Raw genomic sequence first — 13,272 nt, forward strand, 5'->3', positions numbered from 1 at the left:
AAAACTAAACTCAAAATTATGACAAAGTCAATTTATTTTCTTGTGTTTTATTTGCATGCTCTTAACCTCTGATCCATCAGAAATAAATGCAGCCATTATCTCACGCTCATTTTTTTTGTAGTCTCACCTGCATTAAGTGTTCCAAACAGGGATTTTTGATTACCGTAATTTTCGGACTATAAATCGCGGTTTTCTTCATAGTTTGGGTGGGGGGGCGACTTATAATGAGGGACTTATATGTGTTTTTTTTCAAAAACTTTCCCAAAAAAAAAAAAGAAGTGAAACCGCGATAAACGAACCGCGATGTAGCAAGGGATTACTGTAATTTGAATTTCAAGTGATGTCAGCAGCGCGACGCGGCGTGGCGTGGCGGTTGTTTACATAAAGGACAAAAATTGATCACGGAATGACGAAGATGACGAAGGGCCCCACGTACTCCCGGCATCATTAGCGGCTTTGTTTCTAAGTGACACGGCGGACAAAGAGTTTGAAGGATTTAAGGATTTGGAGTGACACAGAAAGTTTGAAAAACTATTATTACTCTCTTCCACCTCCGTGGCTGGAAGTCCACACCGCCGCACGCCTGGAAGTTTGTTTTGTTAAATAAAGAGCCGTTTACCAAACCCACGTCTTTCCTTGTACTTTGTTAACGCTACAATATAGTTATATAGTAGATCTGTGGAGTAACGACGAGGCTGACGTCAGGGCTCACGCGCGGCGTTGTTGACAAAGGACGAGGAATTTGATCGATGGATTTTATGATTTAGAGTGCACAGATGGTTTGATAATATTATTGCTTATATAATAGTTATTTGATTTCTAATTTATATATCGTTATATGGAGCTGTGGATTATTTTGAAGTTCAAGCGCCGTCAGCGGCGCGCACCCATTGTTGACAAAGGACGATCGATGGATTTAATGAATTGGAGTGACACAGATGGTTTTATAAACGTGTTATTTATGTAATCGTTTTTTTTAAATAACTCTGAATGTTACGTCAGGGCCGTTCTCAGCTCTTCGTTTGTGTTTGTCACGTTAGCATACCTATCGCTTAGCCTGTTGTTGCTCGTTCATGACTGTTCTTGGTGTTGGATTTTGTTGAATAAATTGCCCCCCAAAATGCGACTTATACTCCGGAGCGATTTATATGTTGTTTTTTTTCACTTTTTTGGGCATTTTATGGCTGATGCGACTTGTACTCCGGAGCGACTTATAGTCCGAAAATTACGGTAGTTTCGTTCTTTAATTGGATAGCCAATTCTGACCCTTCAGACATCGGCCAAAGCGATCATCTAAATGGCCGATATTTGCCAATTATTTGGCAGTTATGTTGGCTAACTATTTACAGCTGTTGTACCCAAGTAACTGGTGTCGTTATTTAACTGTAATTCTGGATGCTTGATATGTCATCCTTCTCCAGCACACAAGAATTTCGAAATGCTTCTATTCATAGATGATAAATGAGGCCCTTGGTGATTTTTAATCCCACTCTGGAGTCGATTTAGCCCACATTCATCTCTCAGTTACGCCATTTGCCATCAAAGTCTGCCTACTGACTGATGCATTTTCCCGTAGCGTCTGAAGGCAGCGCTGTCCCAGCAGAGCCCATCAGGACACAGTATAGGCATGATGGCCATGGGCAACAGTCCTATGGCACCTCAGAGAGCAGAACAGAGCCAGCTGCTTGTCCAGCAGCCAGATGCTCAATCACCTGCACAGCCTCAGGTACACGGTGTCATCTGTCAGACATTCTTCAAGTGGATATTTTCAAAATAATAACACTATAGTATACTATATTCCCAAAGGTCTTTATTCACCACCACAGAATTTCATTTTGAAAATCAAATATTTTTACTGACATAATATTGGCATTGTTAGCATTCAAATGATAATTGTTTGCAAGAAAAAAAGTATTCTGTAACTTTTAATGCTCAAATGTCTTAAATTTAATGCGTTTCAAGATTTGCAATATGTTTTCTGAGACTGCATCTTACATTTTTAATTACCGTAATTTCTGGACTATAAGCCGCACCTGATTATAAACCGCACCAGCTAAAATTAGGGGAAAATCTTGTTTTTTCAGATATAAACCGCACCGTACCATAAGCCGCAGGTGTTTTAATGTTTAATTACCATTCGTTAAGAGCCAAATTGACTGGCTTTCATTTAAAAGCGACATTGTACTGTCCTCACTAAGATGCGTGTTGGCTTTGTCCAAGCTCGACAGTGAGCTAACGCTGAACTGATGACGCAAGACGTCCTTCGGTCGTTTTGTAGCTATATTAGGAAATCTTACCACCAATAACAGAATAAAACTAGAAAAGATAAGTGTCAGACATATAGTTCCGTTTACATGAAAACAAGAAAATATAACATGGATCATACAAAGCGTTGCCTTTGTCGCAGTTTCTCCCAAGTTTTTCTCGGCGGGCATGTACAGTCGTATGCAGAAGTTTGGGCACCCCTGATCATTTTCATGATATTTCTTTATAAATCATTGGTTGTTCGGATAATCAATTTCAGTTAAATATATCATATAGCAGACAAACACAGTGATATTTGAGAACTGAATTGAAGTTTATAGGATTTACAGAAAGTGTGCAATCCTTACTTGAACAAAAGTAGGCAGGTGCATAAATTTGGGCATGTTTTGTCAAGAAGAATGGTCAAAAATACCTTCAACCAAAATCCAGACTCTCATTGGAAGCTATAGGGAGCGTTTAGAGGCTGTTATTTCTGCAAAAGGAGGATCTACTAAATATTGATGTAATTTTTCTGTTGGGGTGCCCAAATGTATGCATGCACCTGCCTACTTTTGTTTAAGTAATGATTGCACACTTTCTGCAAATTCTATATACTTCATTTGACTTGAATTCATGTCGAGCAAAGAAGCCCAGTAACGAAACACCACTCGGGTAGATATCGTGGGGGGCCCGTTCCTCCTAATCACGCCTCTCCGGGTCTCATGGCTCACCACCTGTGGGAGGGGCCAAAGGGGTCAGATGCAATGTGAGCTGGGAGGCAGACAAAGGTGGGGACCTTGGTGATCCAATAATCCCTGGCTACAGAAACAGATGGACTCAAATAGATTATTCAAATCAAAGTCAGTTGCGTCGCTCAATACCAACTGAGAATCTATCAGAAAAAGTGTGTGTCTGGCTTTTGTTGTCAGGCCTGTCTTTTTTTTTTCTAAACATCTATGATGTACCAAAATAACCAAGGGTTAACTCAAGCTTCCCTTTTCTATCAAACCCTGCATCTGCCTGGACCGCATCTACCCACCCATCTGCAGGTATCACCAGCACAGCCCACAGGTGGGCGTCGGCGACGGACAGCAGACGATGACCCGGATGAGCGGAGGCAGCGCTTCTTGGAGAGGAATCGAGCGGCGGCATCACGCTGCAGGCAGAAACGCAAACTGTGGGTCAACTCGTTGGAAAAAAAGGCAGAGGATCTCAGCAGCATGAACGTCTCGCTGTCGGTACGTCTGTGGGCCAAGAGCAAATTACTCTGAGGGTGTCAGATAACAAGACAATATCTGAAAAGCAGTTATGCAATGGTACCTCGAGGTTTGGAATGAATTATCCGTTTGTCCGTCCTCAGTAGAGCATATTGTAGAGCAGGGGTCACCAACCTTTCTTAAACCGAGGGCTACTACCTGGGTACTGATTAAGGCAATGGGCTACCAGTTTGACACACACTTCTGAAATAGCCAATTTGCTCAATTTAGCCTGTATGTGTTATTATTACTTGTCATTTCCAGTTCACGTGTGATTTAAACAAGAATAGCTAAAATAAAATAAATAGATGCAGTTCACTGATAAGTGCCGCTATTTGAGCTAATTTTAGAACAGCCCTGCAGGTGACTCAGGCGGTCCTCACGGGCGATCTGGTGCCCGCGGGCACCGTGTTGGTGACCCCTGTTGTAGAGGATGCTGGAAACCTGATAAAGGGTCACAGTTTTTTCGTTGCATGTCGGGTTATGAAATGGGAACAAAGGATACTTAATGAACTTTTTCAATATTGCTCCCTTAACCCACAACTCAATACTTTAAGTGGGAGCTCTGGAGATAAACTTTGTGTTGGAATGCTGTGCTTGTACAGAACGAGGTGTCTCTGTTGCGAAACGAGGTGGCTCATTTGAAGCAGCTGCTGTTGGCACACAAGGACTGTCCTATCACCACCCTGCAGAAGAAATCCACCTACCTAGGTGAGCCTAGCAAAAACAAACATTGCCAACAGACTTTAGGCACAAAACTATAATTACTTAGCTCAGATCTGACATACTCCATTTTTAGAACAGTGCTAATGTCACCTGCAGGAGTTTCCTGCTTTGTACTGATTTGTTCTGAGTTCCAATAAAGGCACAGTTGTCCTGAAGGGACAAACGCGGTTTGCTTTTTACAAGCTTGTGATCAGTCAGCATAAATAAAATGCCATATTGACTTGATCATAGTTGTCGAGAGTGTGTCTTGTGGTTTTCTGCAGGTTGAAAGTATAATGGTGCATCTTTGATTGCAGCGGCGCCTGGAAAGCGGACTTTAAACCGATGATGATGATGATGATGATCTTTGATTCACAGTAGCTGTGGACGAGAACATGAAAGATACCTCGGAACCAACAGGTTCCCCCGCGCCGGTGATCCAGCACAGCTCGTTGGCGCCCAGCCCCTCGGTCGTCCACAACGGCCTGAGTTCGAGGGCGGCGGCTGAAGCCATGGCCATGTCTGTGCTCGCTGGTTTGGGTCAACAGCAGAACGTCGAGAGCGGAGCTTCTCACATCATCATGGCTGCACATTCGCAGTCCGCCGCCAGATGATGAGCAATGGCGCCAGCCACACAGACTCCCCTCACATTTTTCACTCAGTGAAGAAGAGCAGCGTCTTCCCTGCCCTTTCATGCCCTTCTCTTGAGCCATCACACTGTGGCCTTGGAGCTCAGTAGCAGCCTTCTGGAAATGGACTGACTGAGACTTTTGAGAGAGCTTCCTGTTCACTTTGCCATAGATGACAGGGGCTGGACTCCCCCTCTTGCTCCTTGTTGTGTCTTCTCTTCCTCACTGAATGGTTGACATGTACCGCTCACACACATTTGCAGACACTCACGCCTGTCCGGCAGGATTTACACAGCACATCTAAGTGTCCAGTACATTGGGCTCGAGCTGGACTGGACTCGTCCTTTAGCAGAGCTGGTGTTACACAACTTTTTGTGAACAAAGGACATTTGATTTTGACCTTTTGTGCCTGCTCTGTTACATTTTGAATCCAGCCATTTAGGATGTCTGATGACAAAGAGCACTAACAGAAGATCTTGACTGCTGCATTAGTATCTCACTCGTCTACATAATTTTTTTTCAGATGTATTTTTATGTTCAACCATTATCTGATGTCACTGCGGGTTCATTTACTAAACACCTGAAAGAAGCCACATGCGTAGCTACACAAGTGACAACATGGACGTAAACAACAACAGAATCATTAGTTGGCCAGGACTGACCGTTTACCCCCATTGGTTTGAATGCTGTTAAATTCCTTGCAAAGTACTACATCGTATATTCCATATACCCTACAGTCAAGTCAAGTTTATTTGTATAGCCCTAAATCACAAGCAGTCTCAAAGGGCTTCACATAGACAAAAATTGACAATTATTCTCAAAGCATCCCCTGATCTTAAGCTCCCAAAAGGGCAAGGAAAAACTCAAAACCCCTGCCCGGGGAAAATGAGAAACCTTGAGAAGGGACCACAGATGGAAGGATCCCCCTTTCAGGATCACCAGGTTGTAATGGATGCAGAGAGGGCACAAATAATACATAACATGAGAATCAAAAAAGTGGATGTCCAAGTCAGAGCGAAGGGCTGCCGGAGGAGCCCTCTACTATCCTGGCAGTGGAGGTTGAGCTGCAGTTCCCCCAACCTGAATTGGCCCACGAGAATCCAGATAGCCGCTGTCAGTACAGTACTCCAAACATCCCTCCAATTGCCGCATGCAGAAAAATAGAAGGAAGAAATTGGCTAGTTTTATTTATTTTGTTGTTATACATTGTTTCTAGAATCACGGTGATAGTGGCAATAAGGATTTTTTGGGGTGGCTCTTGTCCTACATCCCACGAGAATAGATTCCGCACCTGCACTGAGAAGCAGTTAAATTTGCTCCCCACATTCAGAACCAAACCAAGTCATCATCTGTAAAATGATGACCATATACTTGAGGATCCTGAATGCAAACCATTTGGATTTGTCAGTATTTTATTTCCCAAAGAAATTTTAATTCTAAATTAGCTGAAAAATTGTGTCTTAGCATATTTGCAGAGGTAATAACAATAGATTTATGTAGCGTTATTCTGGACACTAAAAGACGCTTTACACATTCATGCGCTTAAACATTCTCATTCTGGTGGTGGTAAACTACATAAGCAGACACAACTGCCCCGGGGGCAGACTGACAGATGCGTGTGCGCCAGCGGCCCTTCAAACTCCTGCCAAACATTCGCATGCATCCAGTTTGAGTGGCATTGGAGTCAAGTCGTATAAAGTGTCTTGCCCAAGGACAAAATGACACATGACTCGGTCAGAGTAGGATTTAAACAGCCGATCCTCCGGTTACCGAACGACCCGCTCTACCACCGAGCCGCGGCCACTACTAGTCCCCATCACTCATGTGTCCACACTTTTTTCGACAGCCACACTTCTAAGACTTCTCACACCCCTGCACCCGTTTTTAAATAGCATTGCGGGCCATGTCCTTATTCATTCATTCTTTCAGCTTCCGAACTGCTTTTCGCGGACAGCCTATCGCAGCTGTCTTTGGGGGACACCCTGAACTGGTTGCCAGCTAATCGCAGGGCACACATAGACAACTGTTCACACTCACAATCACCCCAACAATTTAGAGTGGTCAGTCAGCCTACCATGCATGTTTTGCAATGTGGGACGAAACTAGCGTACCTAGAGCAAACCCACGCAGGCACGGGGGGAACTTGCAAACTAGTTTGGACTCCACTGATCTAAATAATCTGGATCAATGTGTGCTACTTTATTTGTGTGCAGTCAATCAACCCTGCGGGCCAGACACAATAGCAGACTACAGCCAATTTTTGTCCAAATTTGCAAAAATATAATTTATATTTTATATATAAATTATATCCGATGTTTTGTTTCATCCTAATTGTGCCAAAAATGGTAATTGCGACATAATGCATGTAGTGTGAATCCAGCTCCTTTCAAAGTCACACGCAGAAAGTGCCTCTACTTTTAAGACATGCAAACAAACATGCCCGATGGCTCATGTGGAAAATACTCCCAAATAATTTGGAAAGTGCTTCCTACACACTGATGTCAACTTAAAATCATACCTCATGTTACACCCCTTTATGAAAAATCATATAAACTGTGGATGGTTCTGTGTATCCCAACATAGCGCTTTGTTTACTTTGCATCATGTACGATACTAGCTAGCTACATTTATTTTCTTCCTTTAGCCTACTTCTATGTGCAACTACATATATGCACACACACAAAATTGTCTTGCTCTCCAAGACGAGTACAATGGGGTGATAAAATACTCAAATGATGTGAGTCAGCAATAATTCCGTTCCTGCAGGGAATTTACTCGATCTTGCTAACGCTTCTATTTCAGCGTGTGGGACTCGTGACTTAAGTTGCACTCTATGTAACTCAGGACGGTTGCAAATAATTGCTGCTATCCCACATGCTCCTTACCAAAAAAAATTAAACAATACAAAGCCATGTATAGTGTATGACCACAAATCAAAAAACACATTCACCTCTCTAAATATGTACCATTTTTGACATGACATCACTTCTTTGAATTGCACTGCTAGTGTCTGAACAGATGACCTTAAAATCACGTGTGCCTCTTCAAATTTCCATATAAACATTCTATTATGGGTTACAAAAATTCAAAGATAGAAAAAAATCCTATTATGCAAACAGTACTGTCATTTGGTGACGAAACGTGGCTATAACATAAGCAGATATTTTTCTTCGTTTCCTTGTGTAATTTTTAAAATACCTTTTCTGCCTAGTATGGTCATGTATTTGCAAAAAAGAAAGATATTTGTCTCAAAATGTACGAGCTTGCCCTTATGCGCTAAAACTTGCAAGAATATGGTTGCTTTGGTTCATTATGCTCTTCTTATTCTGACAATCTTTTATTTCAATGGTATTTAGAATATCAATTATCTGTACTGTACAACAAAAATGGGGGAAGGACTTCTTTCACATTTGACTACTTTTTAAAAGTTTTAGTTGTTCACATCATCTCTTCCTTTCTCCCCAGAATTGTACAACTTGCTATAAAACACTTTATCGTGAATATGGTCTTTTGCCCTAACTTATTACCAGTAATCATGACAGTCTTCACGATATTAATTTGACCTGTAGTTAAAAGTAGTGAAATGAGCAGTTTGTTGAATGTTGCAACAATGTTACAGTTCTGTACATGTTATTTTTGTAACACTCCCTTGGTAGACTGATGATTGGATGAGGTGTCTTTGTACTGTAAATAAATGTATCATATGAATATATTTACTTTTTCATGCATGTCCAAGTGGAATACTATAAACACATATTATTTTGCTGCAATGTTCTAAATGAAATGTGGTGTTCTGAACATTGCAGCACACTTGTTTTCAGTTAACGCTTGTTCGCTGTTATGTTCGCTCCCATTGTTAACTAGTTTTCAAATTCAGATGCAGATCATATACTAAGAATTTCAACAAAGTGAGAAATAAAACATGTTTTATACATTTTTTGTTTGGATCTTGATTGACTAGTTTCTGAGTACAAATGGTCTCCTGTGGCTGAAGAACGGAGTACATTAAGATATTCTTAACTATGAAGAAGTCAAAGTCTGCTTTATTGTCAATTTCTTCACATGCCAAGACACAAAGAAATCGAAATAACGTTCCCACTATCCCACGGTGACAAGACATAGTACACAATATACAAACAAGTAAACAACACAAAAAAATAAAAACAAGAAGGCACACACAATGAATAAGAGTGATGAATAAATAATAAATAAACAAATAACACAATAAATAAGAGGAGCAAAAATGGAGCAAGTGTGCATACAGCAGACAGTCAGAATATAGCGCAAAAGTACAGGACGCTACGCAGAAGGGGGGAGAGAGTTCAGGATCCTAACAGCCTGGAGAATGAAGCTGTTTGTGAGTCTGGTGGTGCGGGAGCGCAGGCTCCTGTACCTCTTCCCAGAGGTCAGAAGATCGAACAAAGGGTGAGCGGGGTGACTCACATCACTCACAATCGTGGTCGCCTTGCGGGTGAGATGGGAGGTGTAAATGTCCTTCAGGGAGGGGAGTGAAGCACCAATAATCTTCCCAGCCGTGTTCACTATGCGCTGCAGGGCCTTCATGTTGTATTCAGTGCAGCTACCACCCCAGACAGCGATACAACTGGAGAGGACGCTCTCAATGGTGCCACGGTAGAATGTAGCCATGACGGCCGGAGGAGCACTTGCTCGCCTGAGTTTCCGCAGGAAGTACAGGCGGCGCTGAGCTTTCTTTGCCAGTGATGCGGTGTTGGCGGACCAGGAGAGGTCCTCGCTGATGTCCACCCCCAGGAATCTGGTGCTGCTCACTCTCTCCACCACAGCACCGTCGATGGTCAGTGGCAGGTGTTGGGTGTGACCCTTCTGGAAGTCAACAACAATTTCCTTGGTCTTGTTGACGTTCAGCAGGAGGTTGTTGCCCCTGCACCCCGCGGTCAGAAGGTCAACCTCCAACCTGTACTGAGTCTCGTCGCCCTTGGTGATGAGACCCACCAGAGTCGTGTCGTCAGCAAACTTCACGATGCGGTTGTCGCTGTAGGTTGCAGTGCAGTCATGCGTCAGCAGGGTGAAGAGCAGCGGACTGAGCACGCAGCCTTGGGGGGCCCCCGTGCTCAGCGTGATGCTGGCGGAGATTTTGACGCCAACACGTACCACCTGAGGCCTCTGACAGAGGAAGTCCAGTAGCCAGTTGCAGAGGTAGGTACTGAGGCCCAGCTTGTCGAGTTTGCAGATGAGTCGTTGCGGCACAATGGTGTTGAAGGCAGAACTGAAGTCCACAAACAGCAATCTCACGTACGAGTCCCTTCTCTCCAGGTGGGTGAGGGCCGAGTGGAGGGCAGAGCAGATGGCATCCTCAGAGGACCGTTTGGCTCGGTACGCAAACTGGAAGGGGTCTATGGTGGGGGGGGAGAATGGATCTGATGTGCTCCATGACAAGCCGCTCAAAGCACTTCATGATGATGGGCGTCAGTGCCACGGGGCGGTAGTCATTGAAGCAGGACGGAGCAGGTTTCTTCGGCACAGGTACGATGGTGGCAGCCTTGAAACACGAAGGGACGATGGCCTGCTGCAGGGAAATGTTAAAGATGTCCGTGAAGACACCCGTCAGCTCCCCAGCGCAGTCTTTCAGCGCCCGTCCTGGGATGTTGTCAGGGCCCGCCGCCTTACGGGTGTTGATAGCGGCAAGCGCCCTCCTCACGCTGTCGGCAGAGAGGCACAAACTAATGATGTATTAATATTATTTGAAGGTCTGTAAAATAAAATAAGAATGAACCACCAAACTTGCCTATGAATATTCCCATTTGCCCAGCTCACTCACTGTTTGAGCCTATCCAATCCAATAAAATTTCACCCAGTGTCTGCAATACCCATCTAGTACTGTCAGTACTTTGTGCAAATACACGTCTGGTAAACCTGAAAAAATATAGTATATCTTGTAGCTTCATAAAGAATACAAAACGACAGAGAAATCTATTTTAAACTATTTTATTTTAAATATTGACGCAGCTGTCAGACACGCTGTTTTATAACGCTAGGTAACACAAATATTCAATTGAATGAATACACGTGACACACTGTAGCAACGTTGTAAAACCGCAATCATTTAACAGTGAAAGCAAATTTGATTGATTGTAAATAAATATAATGTATTTTAAACCCTGGTCCCACGAGAGCCATATATTGCCTGTTGTATGTCTCTCCCGACTCCAACACACCCGATTGAAATGATCAGCTCATCTGCATGCTTTGTAGAAACCTGAAACGAGCCTGATTATTTGTACCAAGTGTGTTGGTGGGAGACGTGGAAAACGGGCAGGATATGGCTCTAGTGCGACCACAGTCCTCTACCGCTGACTTTAATGATCGAATGATTAGAAAAGCTTACCCGAGTAAATCTTGAGAATATTCCAGGCATACGCGGTATTATATGGAGGAAGATTGGGGTCAAATGTTTTGTACTTGAAAAAATAAAACTCGAACTTCAATAAAATAAAACTTGAATCTGAAAATAAACGTGCTGATCTTAAAACTTGGAAAATAAAACAATGTATTCAAAATAAAAATACTTATTTGAATGTTTTTTCGAGTTGGAAATAGTAATAATGAACTAATTATTTTGAGGTTTCACCTCAATGTATTTTCTTTTTAACATTTTTAGGCTGTTGTAAAAACTTGCATAAACAATTGAAGTGCAAAAAAAAAATAAAAAAAAATAAAAAAAGCTTACAGCACCTGGTATTCCCAGGCGGTCTCCCATCCAAGTACTAACCAGGCCCGACTCTGCTTAGCTTCCGAGATCGGACGAGATCGGGCGTTCTCAGAGTAGTGTGGCCGTAAGCCGCGAAGAACGTCAGCATTTTGCCTTTTATAGAACATATCACCCTAGAAATCGGCACTTGATGGCTGTGGTGAAGTTGCCTTTAACCGGCGAATGTCAACCGGTGGTACGCCGCTCTCGAGTGGTCCGTGGCGGTGTTGTATGTCGTCCGCGAAACTGTAAATGGGAAATAATTTTGGGAGTGGCTGATGGTGTCGGGGTACAATTACTTGTCTTGTGTGCTGACACCGTGAGTTCGATCCCGAGATAGTGAGAATGTGTGTTTAAGTGACAAAAAAGAAAAAAGTTTTTGACAGCTTTTTATGTGGTAGCACGAATTTTTCATTGCGACCTGCATTTTGCTGTATCAAAGTAAATGTCATGAAAAGGGGATCAACCCTACATGGAAGCGCAATGTCATTATTTGTAACATAACCCAACACTGTTGTGTTGGGTTATTTTACAAATAATGACTGCTGCTTTGAGTTCACAGGGAGCCAGCCTCTTTATTCATTGTATATTGTCTGCTCTCTAGCGGTAAAAGACGGAACTACAATGGTATGGATGACACCACGCAATATACAGGACTGTCTCAGAAATTTAGAATATTGTGATTCATCCATCCATTTTCTGTACCGCTTAGTCCCCATGGGGGTCGCGGGTGTGCTGGAGCCTATCCCAGCTGTCATCGGGCAGTAGGCGGGGGACACCCTGAACCGGTTACCAGCCAATCACAGGGCACACAGAGACGAACAACCATTCACACTCGCACTCAGGGACAATTTGGAGTGCTCAATTGGCCCACCGAGCATGTTTTTGGGAGGAAACCGGAGTGCCCGGAGAAAACCCACGCGGGCCCGGGGAGAACATGCAAACTCCACACAGGGAGGGCCAGAGGTGGAATCGAACTCGCACCCTCTTAACTGTGAGGCAGACGTGCTACCCAGTGCTTCACTGAGCCACCAGAATGTGATAAAGTTCTTTATTTTCTGTAATGCAATTAAAAAAACAAATGATACATTCTGGATTAATTACAAATCAACTGAAATATTGCAAGTGTTTTATTATTTTAATATTGCTGATTATGGCATACAGCTTAAGAAAACTCAAATATCCTATCTCAAAATATTAGAATATTTCCTCAGACCAAGTAAAAAAAAGATTTAAAACAGCAGAACAAAATCAAACATTTGAAAATGTCCATTAATGCACTCAGTACTTGGTTGGGAATCCTTTTGCATGGATTACTGCAACCAATGCGGTGTGGCATGGAGGCAATCAGCCTGTGGCATTGCTGAGGTGTTATGGATGGCCAGGATGCTTCAATAGCGGCCTTTAGCTCATCTGCATTGTTGGGTCTGGTGTCTTTCAGCTTCTTCTTCACAATACCCCACAAATTCTCTAATGGGGTTCAGGTCAGGGGAATTGGCAGGCCAATCGAGGACAGCAATGCCATGGTCAGTACACCACTTACTGGTGGTTTTGGCACTGTGGGCAGGTGCCAGATCATGCTGGAAAATGAAATCATCATCTCCATAGAGCTTTTCAGCAGACAGAAGCATGTAGTGCTTTAAAATCTGCATTTACTCTGGACTTGATGAAACACAGTGGACCAGCAGCTGACATGGCTCCCCAAACCATC

The 13,272-nt window shown here is 43.1% G+C and overlaps 1 protein-coding gene and 1 non-coding gene across 6 annotated transcripts in view; one reads left to right on the forward strand and one right to left on the reverse strand.

Moving 5' to 3' along the window:
- The window catches only part of atf7a (activating transcription factor 7a), a 32,840-nt gene extending 27,274 nt beyond the window's left edge, over positions 1 to 5,566 (forward strand). For 2 of the 5 annotated variants that reach the window (XM_037274791.1, XM_037274755.1), the window contains exons 9-12: positions 1,577 to 1,726; positions 3,294 to 3,482; positions 4,106 to 4,211; positions 4,584 to 5,566. In XM_037274791.1, coding sequence (XP_037130686.1) covers positions 1,577 to 1,726; positions 3,294 to 3,482; positions 4,106 to 4,211; positions 4,584 to 4,819 — 681 coding nt within the window. In that variant the 3' untranslated portion in view covers positions 4,820 to 5,566. The remainder of the gene's footprint in view (positions 1 to 1,576; positions 1,727 to 3,293; positions 3,483 to 4,105; positions 4,212 to 4,583) is intronic. The other 3 variants (XM_037274765.1, XM_037274784.1, XM_037274775.1) reach the window with 2 other exon arrangements.
- Positions 5,567 to 11,533: 5,967 nt separating this feature from the next.
- On the reverse strand, positions 11,534 to 11,652 carry LOC119119841. The gene has a single exon (XR_005097404.1). It is a non-coding gene; the product is annotated as a 5S ribosomal RNA (ribosomal RNA).
- Between the last annotated feature and the right edge of the window lie 1,620 nt (positions 11,653 to 13,272).

Source organism: Syngnathus acus, chromosome 2 (genome assembly GCF_901709675.1).
Source record: "Syngnathus acus chromosome 2, fSynAcu1.2, whole genome shotgun sequence".
NCBI classification, from domain to species: Eukaryota; Metazoa; Chordata; class Actinopteri; order Syngnathiformes; family Syngnathidae; genus Syngnathus; species Syngnathus acus.